General features: G+C 48.8%; 1 protein-coding gene across 2 annotated transcripts in view; it reads right to left on the bottom strand.

The window, feature by feature from the left end:
- The window catches only part of SRPX (sushi repeat containing protein X-linked), a 105,403-nt gene extending 94,687 nt beyond the window's left edge, over positions 1–10,716 (bottom strand). For both annotated transcript variants that reach the window (XM_039256420.1, XM_039256426.1), the window contains exon 1: positions 10,538–10,716. In XM_039256420.1, coding sequence (XP_039112351.1) covers positions 10,538–10,622 — 85 coding nt within the window. In that variant the 5' untranslated portion in view covers positions 10,623–10,716. The remainder of the gene's footprint in view (positions 1–10,537) is intronic.
- Between the last annotated feature and the right edge of the window lie 230 nt (positions 10,717–10,946).

Raw genomic sequence — 10,946 nt, 5'->3', positions numbered from 1 at the left:
TCCACCAGAAGCCTACTAGAACTGATCCAAGAATTCAGCCGAGTTGCAGGGTACAAAATCAACGTACAGAAATCGGTTGCATTTTTATACACCAACAATGAAGCAACAGAAAGAGAAATCAAGAAACGGATCCATTCACAATTGCACAAAAAACCCTAAGATACCTAGGAATAAACCTAACCAAGGATACAAGAGATCTGTATGATGAGAACTATAGAAAACTTATGAAGGAAATTGAAGAAGACACAAAGAAATGGAAAAACATTCCATGCTCATGGAAAGGAAGAATAAATATAGTTAAGATATCATTACTACCCAAAGCAATCTACACATTGAATGCAATTCCAATCAAAATTGCACCAGCATGCTTCTCAAAACTAGAACAAACTATCCTAAAATTTGTATGGAACCACAAAAGACCCCGAGTAGCCAAAGTAATACTGAAAAATAAAACCAAAACGGGAGGTATCACCATCCCAGACTTTAGCCTCTACCACAAAGCTGTCATCATCAAGACAGTATGGTATTGGCGCAAAAACAGACACACAGACCAATGGAACAGAATTGAGAACTCAGAATTGGACCCAAAAGTATAGAGCCAACTGATCTTTGACAAAGCAGGAAAGAGTATCCAATGGAAAAAAGACAGCCTTTTAAACAGTTGGTGTTGGGAGAACTGGACAGCAACATGCAGAAGAATGAAACTAGATCATTTTCTCACACCATGCACAAAAATAAACTCAAAATGGATAAAGGACCTGAATGTGAGACAGGAAACCATCAAAATACTGGAGGAGAAAGCCGGAAACAACCTCCTTGACCTCAACCGCAGCCATTTCTTCACTTGACACATTCCCAAAGGCAAGGGAATCAAGAGCAAAAATGAACTATTGGGACCTCATCAAGATAAAAAGCTTCTGCACGGCAAAGCAAAGAATCCATGAAACTAATAGGCAACTGGCGGAATGGGAAAAGATAGTTGCAAATGACATATCAGATAAAGGGCTAGTATCCAAAATCTATAAGGAACTCACCAAACTCCACACCTGAAAAACAAATAATCCAGTGAAGAAATGGGCAGAAGACATGAACAGACACTTCTCCAAAGAGGACATCCAGATGGCGGACACAGGAAACGATGCTCAGCATCCCTCCTCATTAGGGAAATACAAATCAAAACCACATTGAGATACCACCTCATGTGAGTCAGAGTGGCTAAAATGAGCAAATCAGAGGACTCTAGATGCAGGCGAGGATGTGGAGAAACGGGTACCCTCCCACCTTGTTGGTGGGAATGTAAACTGGTACAGACCTTCTGGAAAACAGTGTGGGGGTTCCTCAAAAAATTCACAATAGAACTCCCCTATGACCCAGCAATAGCACTGCTAGGAATTTACCCAAGGGATACAGGAGTGCTGATGCATAGGGGCACACGTACCCCAATGTTCTTAGCAGCACTTTCAACAATAGCCAAAACATGGAAAGAGCCTAAGTGTCTGTCTACTGACAAATGGATGAAGAAGATGTGGTTTATCTATACGATGGAATACTACATGGCAATGAGAAAGAATGAAATCTGGCCATGTGTAGCAACAAGGATGGACCTTGAGGGTGTTATGCTGAGCGAAATAAGTCAGGCAGAGAAGGACACATACCATATGTTTGCACGTATAGGAGGATTAGGAGGAACCTAATGGAGGGCAGTGTGGGAGAAGAAGGGGAAAAATAGTTGAGGAGAGAGAGGGAGGCAAAACATGAGAGACTCTTGAATGCGGAGAACAAACTGAGGGCTGATGGGGGTGGGGGAGAGGGGAAGGGGGGTGATGGGCATGGAGGAGGGCACTTGTGGGGATGAGCACTGGGTGTTATATGGAAACCAACTTGACGAAAAACTATTAAAAAAAAAAAAAAGAATATCCTGACATACCAGTTCAGGAGCTCAAAGCAAGTGGTGTAGAGAGGGAGCATCTGGGGGCTCACGGCCCTTGAGGAACACGCAAGCAATCCCGGACATGAGAGCCTGACATTGCAGCTAACTGTTGATATACACAACCGCGCCAAAATACACCCTCAACCTGAGCACATGGTGCAACGGATTCCGGCCTGCCTATCCCAGGTGCCCAGCATGGTGCCTGAACACAAAGCGGCTACTCAAAAACTGAATTTAGCGCCTGCCCTGGGGAGAGTGATGGGGATTCTGGAGCCACCACTTAGCTCTAAATCCAGCTCTGCCTCTTACGCCCTGTGTCACCCAGACAAATCCCTTCAACTCCTTGAGCCTCAGAGGCTCATTAGGAAGACACAGAGAGTTGCATCTCTGGCCCCACCAGTCTGAGATTCCACGGTTCTGGAGATCAGGTGGCCCATACCGGGGAGACTGGATGTGGATGGAAAACTCCTCCGGTGATCTAGACAGAGCCTGGGACAGGCGTTCTCCCTGGCAGACTTCATGCCACAGACCCACTGAGAGCCGCCATGAGGACACAGAATGAACGAGAGAGCCCAGATCTGCTCACATGGCCGGAGGCCTCAGATCCATGAGTAACTAATGGGGAAACAATATGATTCCACCCCTTGGAAAGCTGAATTAAAATCTAAGTGGAAACAGGATTTCAACACTGGATAGTTAAAGGAATTAGAGCCTTTGTCTGACAAATGCTGAGTCAGTGGCAACAAGTCTGTCAGAGTTCCTACATGGCACGGCCAATGTGGGGGCAGACTCGGAAGGTGGGGGACATGGCCACGCCACCACTTCCTCTCCACTCCACCATGGGCCTGCCAAACCCTGGCCCAATCTGTGCCCTGTGGCCCTGATTTAACCAGTGTTTTTGAACATTCCTGGATCCCTGGACCTGGCAGGGTCATTCAGCTCAGCCACCCACACAGTAAGTGGCAGGCCAGAGGCATCCATCAGTCAGAGGGTCCTGGGGTACAAGCGGCATCGAAGAAATAGATGTTCATTAGGCACAACTGGGCAGACACTACGAACAGCCAGTGGCAGCAGGTGAGACAAGCTGCTGGTACATGTGACCCATCAACACGACAGGTCACTTTAAGAGCAGGAACGAAGAAATAGTGCAGTGGTATTTCAAGGCCAAGGCAGAAAGCCTGCCCCCAGTTCTATGTTTGGATTTGTCTATTACTCACACGCAAAAGTTTTAAAAACCAGTATCCTCAATTTACAACCCCAAACCTCTGGGATAATCCAAGCCATTACGTCCAAACCCATTTATCTCCTCCCTGGAGAATAATGCATAAAGAAGCATCCAGTATGAGCTAAGGATTATGGGCGAGTGAATCATGCCGCTTCGGAATGAGCACTCCAGAGGTTTCTGAGTCGAGGGCGCCATGCAACCCGTACGATCCAGGTGAAACCAATTATCATCTGGAAAACTTGGAAGCTTAGCAATGCCACCAATGACCTTTCTCTTACACAAGCTTTACCCTTACATTTTTATCAGAAAATCCCACGCCTGGGACTCTCTGGAGTTTCTAAGTCTCCGGAAATAGTGTCCCAGGGTGATCCGAAATCCAAGAGCCTCAGCAATTAACTATGCCCTGACTTGTCGCCTGTCTAGACGGGTCTCTTGTTCAGGGCAGTGCAAATTTTCTCTGACATCTTGCTATCTTGCATTCCTTTTTCTTTGGGAAGTATCATCTTGGAAATTCCAGTTAAATCCTGCAGGAATACTTGAAATAGAATGTTTATTCGCTGTCACAATTACTTCAGTCAGTTAACTGATCCATAAATATTGACTAAAGACCCTCCCCCAGGCCACAGATGCCGTAGGAAGTGAGGGTACACCAAGCTGCCAGCCCTGGCCCAAAGGCAATTACTACTGATGATTACACCCACTTTGTTCGGTGTGGCTTTTTAAAGGAGGAGAACGAGATATTGTACCGCTGGTTACAACTCAAGACCCCCCCCTTGCCCTGTTCATGGGTTCAATTGTAGTTCCCCTACTCTGAGGCACATCTCGCAGAAGCCATGAAGACGATCTAGGTAGTGGTTTGGAAATGGGATAAAGGCTTTCTCTCCAGAAAAAGAACACCCACGCAGGTTTTTGTTTCCAATTCCCAAGTGTTCTTAGAGAAGCCCACAGGCCCCCTCCGTTAACCTTCCTTGGGCCTGCAGTGCCTCCATCGCAGGCATCATCCGCCGATCAGCGTGACTCTAATTCCTGCGGGGCCGCTCTCTGCACTCCCGGGACCCGACGACCCACCTTTACCGCCCACCACCAACAGATAACTGGGTGTCTATTTCCCCAGAAGACAGAAAGCTGTGAGAGAAGGAATTCCTTACCTTCTCTGTCCTGTTGTCCCAAGCGCTCCATCATTCACGGTCTACTTTAAAAAGTAAGTATCAAGGCATTTGGGTGGCTCAGTCAGTTAAGCATCCCATTTTTGGTTTTGGATGGGGTCACGATCTCATGGTTTCGTGGGTTTGGGCCCCGTGCTGGGGTTCACGCTGACAGAGCAGAGCCTGCTTGGGATTCTCTGTCCCCCTCTCCCTCTCTCTGTACCCCTCCCCCACTTGCACTGTCTCTGTCTCTCTCAAAATAAATAAACTTTTTCAAAAAGCTTTAAAAAAATAAATTAAATAAATAAAAAGCCAGTCTCTGGGTAGAGCCCAGGTTTCATTAGAAAAGGGAGAAACTGATTCCATTTCAGAACTCCATTCAAACATCCAAGACAAAAGTTCAGGCTTAAAAGACTCCCACAAACAATGGCCCAAAAAAGCTGACAGTCAAGAAATCACACAATGGCGAACTAAGGGGCTCGCTTGAGAAACTCCCCAAGACCTGGAACCCATTCACACGGCTATGCTGGAGGTTAATCTTGAACCTGGGTATTAATCATAACTTGGCTGCTACAATTTCATACTATGCGATAGCCTGGCAAAAGTGCACCTTCTTCTGTTTAAACTCAACCTTCACCTTCAATTACCCATTTCAGTTGTGTTCTCTGAAAGGAGAACTGATGTAGCATACGTATTCGCGTTTACTAAGGAAACCATTCAACCGCTTTGGAAGGGGCTGTAGCAAAGTGGCCAACAAAAATAATAAATGTACGCTCCAGCTTGCGGCTGCAGTAAGTCTCTTGCCTTACAGCCCCCAACAGAGAAGGTTATTGCTTAAACAGAGGGTGTTCATGGATTTAAAAGCAACCTCTATAGCCAGCACGCCACAGTCCCTACGCATGTAGATTCATGGTGGCACAAAGCCCTGTTTACCTGTGCATATTTCACTCAGCCCCTTTCTCTCCAATGGCCCATCAGCCAAATTATGGGGCTATTAACTCCATAAGTGCAAATACCCATTTGGCTCAAGGGGCTCAGCCAGGCACCACAGGACATGTAAAGAAGGGGAAGTCATGGTAGTGCCTGCCTTCAAGAGCTCAGCATCTAAAGGTATACAGAAACGCGTACGTTCTTATAATGTGCAGCACATGTCACAAACACAAGACAAGCATGAAGCGCCATGGGTGTTTAAAGAAATGCAGAAGCTTTGCATTCAAGGGACCAAAGAAAAGTTTCATCCAAGAGAGGAGGTCATGGGAGGATGGGCAGAATCTGGGCAGACAGGTGGCGGGGGGGGGGGGGGGGGGGGGGGGGGGGGGGGGGGGGGGGGGGGGGGGGGGGGGGGGGGGGGGAGCATCCCAGGTGCAGGAAGTAGTAATCATCAGGAAGAGGAAAGATGTGAGTCAAGCTCTGCAAAAAACGGGTAGTCTGTTTTGGCCACATTTTAGGAAACCAGGAGAGAAAGACTGAAAATTTAGGCTGGAAGCAAATGTACATTCCCCTGCAAATAGTTGAGAACGTTCTAGTTACCTTGAGAGAGGATGGGGAGCTGCTTTTGTAGGAGAGTAACATGATAAAAGTAAAGTTGTACTTTAAAAGACCAGTATCTGGGGGCACCTGGGTGGCTCAGTTGGTTAAGCGTCTGACTTCAGCTCAGGTCATGATCTCACAGTTTGTGAGTTCAAGCCCTGCCTCGGGCTCTGTGCTGACAGCTCAGAGCCTGGAGCCTGCTTCGGATTCTGTGTCTCCCTCTCTCTCTCTGCCCCTCCCCCACTCGTGCTCGCTCTCTCTCTCTCTCTCTCAAAAATAAATGAACATTAAAATTTTTTTTTAAATAAATAACCAGTATCTGGCCAGAGAAAGCAGAATGAGTTAGAATGAGAGAGATTAAAAGCAAGAATGGTCTAGGAATCATCAAAAAGAGAGTGCCTCTATTTTACTTGAAGCATGAGGGCTGATGAGGTGGGAGTCTTTGAAGACAGTGCTTTGAAGGATGGTTTTTGGTGTCTCTGTCAGCACACACGTCTGTGAAAGGAGAAGCAGTAACACCAATACATGGGACTGAAAGTGATCTTGGTGAAGAAAATGCTAGATGAAAATGCCCTGCTCTCTCCAGCATTCCCCCTTTCCTCCCCCCTGTTTAATGAAGACGAATTCTGTCAGCTCCTTACAGGTTTTAACTCCAAATAGAAATTTCCAGCTTGGGCTGTCCCCGGAGAGACTGTAATTGTATATCCTGAGCCAGGTGTTCAGTTCCTAATACTTATCTCCAAATGCCGCACTTCTGGAGGGCTGCTTCGGCTGATGTGGTCTGGCCGGGCTTTTTGCAAACCTCACTTGTTTTACCTGACCGGTGAAACCACACTTCTTCACCAGGTTTTCTCCAGGCATAAGACGCACGGAGCCTTTCTCAGCTCCCACCTGTGCTCAGTCTCCATCTTCAGCCCTCCTCACAGGAGGACGGGGAGTGACCCTCCAAGCTCTCAGACAGAAATGAGGTCTCAAGAGTTGGTTTACACCCTCCTACACTGTTGGAGGTAAACTGGTGCAGCCCCTCTGGAAAACAGTGTGGAGGTTCCTCAGGCAACTAACAATAGAACTCCCCTAGGACCCAGCAATAGCACTGCTAGGAATTTACCCAAGGGATACAGAAATGCTGAGGCATAGGAGCACATGGACCCCAATGTTCATAGCAGCACTCTCCACAATAGCTAAAACATGGAAAGAGCCTAAGTGTCCATCAACAGACGAATGGATCAAGAAGATGTGGTTTATCTATACCATGGAATACTACATGGCAATGAGAAACAATGAAATCTGGCCATGTGTAGCAACATGGATGGACCTTGAGGGTGTTCTGCTGAGCGAAATAAGTCAGGCAGAGAAGGACAAATATCATATGTTTGCACGTATAGGAGGATTAGGAGGAACTTGACGGAGGAACAAGGGGGAGAAGAAGGGCGGAAATGGTGGGGGAAAGGGAGAGAGGCAAACCATGAGAGACTCTAGAATGCTGACAAAAACTGAGGACTGATGGATGTGGGGGGGAGGAGGGATGGGCATGGAGGAGGACACTTGGGATGAGCACTGGGTGTTATGTGGAAACTAATTTGACAATAAACTATTTGTAAAAAAAAAAATAAAATAAAAAGCAAAACATTGCTGTCATGGGGAAAAAAAAGAGTTGGTTTAAACACAGCATAAAAACGGAAATGCAAATCAAAACCACAATGAGCTATTACCTCACACCTGTCAGAATAGCTATCATCAAGACAAGAAACAACAAGTGTGGTCAGGATGTGGAGAAAAGGGAACCCTCTTGCACTGTTAGTAAGAATGTAAATTGGTGCGGCCATTGTGGAAAACAGTATGGAGGGTCCTCAAAAAACTCAAAATAGAACTACCCTATGATCCAGCACTCCACTTCTGGGTATTTATCCGAAGAAAACGAACACGCTAATTTGAAAAGATATCTGCACCCATATGTCCATTGCAGCAATATTTACAAAAGCCAAGATATGAAAGCAACCCAAATATCCACCGATAGATGAATGGATAAAGAGGATGTGGTGTACGTATAGGTATAGATATATATATACATATGTATAGGTATATATATGTATATGTATATGTGTATATATATATGTGTATTACACACAAGGCAATACTATTCAGCCATAAAAAAAGAATGGAATCTTGCCGTATGCAGTTGGCAACATGGTACCTTGAGGACATTATGCTAAGTAAAATAAGACAGAAGGAGAAATCACCCTATGATCTCACTTACATGTAGAATCTAAAAAACAAAAAAACCTAAGCTCGTAGATACAGATAAAGATTGGTGGTTGCAAAACTGGGGTGGGGGGGTATATGGAGAGTGGGCAAAATGGGCCAAAAGGTACACACTTCCAGTTACAAAATGAATAAATCTTGGGGATATAATATAAAGCATGGTGATTACAGTTAATAATACTGTATTGCGTATCTGAAAGTTACTCAGAGAGTAAACCTTACAAGTCTTCATCAAGAGGAAAAAAAAACCTTAAGTACTGATGGTAACTGATGGTAATTAGACTTCTTGTGGTGATCATCTCACAGTGTATACAAATAGCAAGTCATTATGATATACACCTGAAACTAACATAACGTTGTATGTCAATGATACCTGGAAAAAAAAAAAAAAAAACCCAAAGAGAACAGAATAAAAACTCCTCTTATAGGCATACAAACAACCAGACAGACAACTTTGCTATGAACTTCCTATAGATTTCATGCGGATTTTTATAGACACTGTCTTTGCGAGGCTACGAAGAATGAATCAGATGGCCAGGAAAGCTGCATCAAATTCAAAGATAGAAGAACTCCAGAGACCTTCTAGGAGTCGGAATGGGAATGATTTCCTCTCACTCTGACAGATTGGCTGTTAAATCTCAGACAGTTACATAATGGAGAGGGGTGGTGATTTCAGAGGTTCCTGGTTCCAGGCCTCTTACCTTCTCTCACTGGAGACATAATCCACTCGCCTCCGGGAGTACCTCTGAAATGATCTGCAACACTTCTCTGTCACCCAGCACTCGGGGTGACCTCAGCTAACATGATTCCCCTGGGAACCCACTGGCCTAGAGAGTCTCCCCTCCCCAGCCTTCCCAAACCTGTGGTTTGGACTAAAATTCCCTCCTTTGGATTCAACAGCCCCAGAAGAGCGCATTTCCTGAGAGACCCCACCAAGAGGTACCAAATTGGGGGCAGCCTCCTGGCTGGCAGAGCGAGCCAAGCTAGCCAGGGGGCAGCTCTCCAAAGGCAGAAAGGAGTACCCAAACTGGCAAACCCATGATTCTGTGGATGGCTGGGCCCTGGCAACAGGCTACACTATATAAGGGTAGAAGCTGGGAGAACGGAGAGCAAAGGGAGGGCAGATGGAAAAAGAGACGAGGCCCCTTGGCTGTGAAAGGCCCCAGCAGAAGTACAGGCAGCTCAGAGACACCTCTCAGTTCAGCGTGTAGACAGTCAACTTCTCCTCTGCTCCCTGTCCAGTATCAACCTCCCCTTCCCCACTAGGTTCATTTGAACCCAACTCCCACTAAAGGGGAGTGGGGGCCATGGGAATGGCACTTGCCTGGGGCCGAGGATTAAGTAGGTCTCCTTTCCACTCTGCCCTGAATCACAAAGGTTTGCTCGAAACACAAAGGTTCCCGCTTATCACTTTATACATTTGTTTGATTCCCTCATCCATTTGGGGATGTACGGAGTATTTCCAGCAGCTGTCCCTACATCTCCCAAGCACACCATCTGGGGCACCCTCCACCACCCCTCCCCCCTCGTCCAGAACTTCGTAGGTTCATTCCTCAGACCCCCGATTTAAAAACCCACACTGTTGAACACAGAGCCAAATGTTTGCACGCCCTAAAGCCCATGTCACCCACCTTCCCATCAGCACTAAATTAAAAAGCGCCCCTAGATTTCTTCTCCATTCCAGGGGAACAGGGGTGCAAACTCTTGGCTAACCTAAGACTCCCAGATGAGGTAGCTGGCTGGAGCTTTTTAAAAGGACATCTCCAAAGGTTTTAGGGTTTTTTTTTTTCCCCAACACCAAGAGGGTCCTAAAAACCACCAGGGGCTCCTAGATGCTAGAGACCACGCCCCCCAGCAACAAGAAGCCACACCCCCTGCCTCACAGAGTCACGCGTGTGCCGTCCAGTTTCCCTGGGGCTAACGGAGCGCATGCCACAAGTCACCACTCTCAGCTGGCACCTCTCTTCTAGAGGCGCAGACTTTCTCGGAATCCCCAGCAGGGGGGGCTGGGGGGTGCGGGAGAGGCCCCGCCTGTGCTGTCCACAGGAGCCGCTCTCCCGTGGCTCGTGCCCTGCGGCCCCGGGGGTGGCCCGAGACCTCTAGTGGGAGCGGGCAGGGGCTCCCTCCAGGACCAGCTGCCGGCCCCCTGGGCCTCAGCCGCGCGCCACCGCGTGACAGGCACAACTCCAGGTGGCGAGAAAGCAGCCCGCCGCCAAACGTCCCCCCGTGGCCTCGGGCGCCAATGCGGGTTGGCCCCGGACCCCTGGATGCCCAGACGCGGAGGGTCCGCGGCGCCGGGCGGGGGCTGACGGCCAGCTCTCCCCTCCCGGCGCCCAGAGGCGAGCCCGCCGCGCGCCACCCACCCCTCCCGGGGGCCCGCCGAAGCCGAGTCCCGGAGAGACAAAGGGCGCCCCGCGGGGGAGGCTGCCCCGCCCCCGGCCCTACCTGGGAAGGCGCGGACCGGCGGGACCCGCGGCAGCAGCAGCAACAGCAGCGGCAGCAGCGCGGCTCGGAGTGCGGGGCTCCCCATGGCGCGCCGGCGCTTCGCTCGGCTCGCGGCGCTGCGCGCTTCCAGGGGGCGGAGGAGACGGACGCCGCCGAGGGGCTGCGCGGCGAGCGGGCGAAGCCGAGCTGGAAAACTCCTCCTCTCGCCGCTCTCCCTCCTCCGTCCCTCCCGCCCGGGGCCTGCCCACCTCCCTCCGCCTCCCCGGGACGCTGGCGCGGTCCGGGGCTCCGACCCAGCCCCTCCTTCGGTGCCAGCGCTTCTTCTGGAAGCGGGGCTTCCCCCCCAGGGCCGGAGAGCGCCAGGGGCGTGCCCTAGCACACCCGATGGTTCTGAATATTTTCCAGCGTT

This window comes from Hyaena hyaena, unplaced genomic scaffold (assembly GCF_003009895.1).
Source record: "Hyaena hyaena isolate Hyena2069 unplaced genomic scaffold, ASM300989v1 scaffold_12, whole genome shotgun sequence".
Taxonomy (NCBI): Eukaryota; Metazoa; Chordata; class Mammalia; order Carnivora; family Hyaenidae; genus Hyaena; species Hyaena hyaena.
The sequence above is the reverse complement of the archived record's forward strand: the minus strand, read 5'-3'. Positions and strand labels throughout refer to the sequence as shown.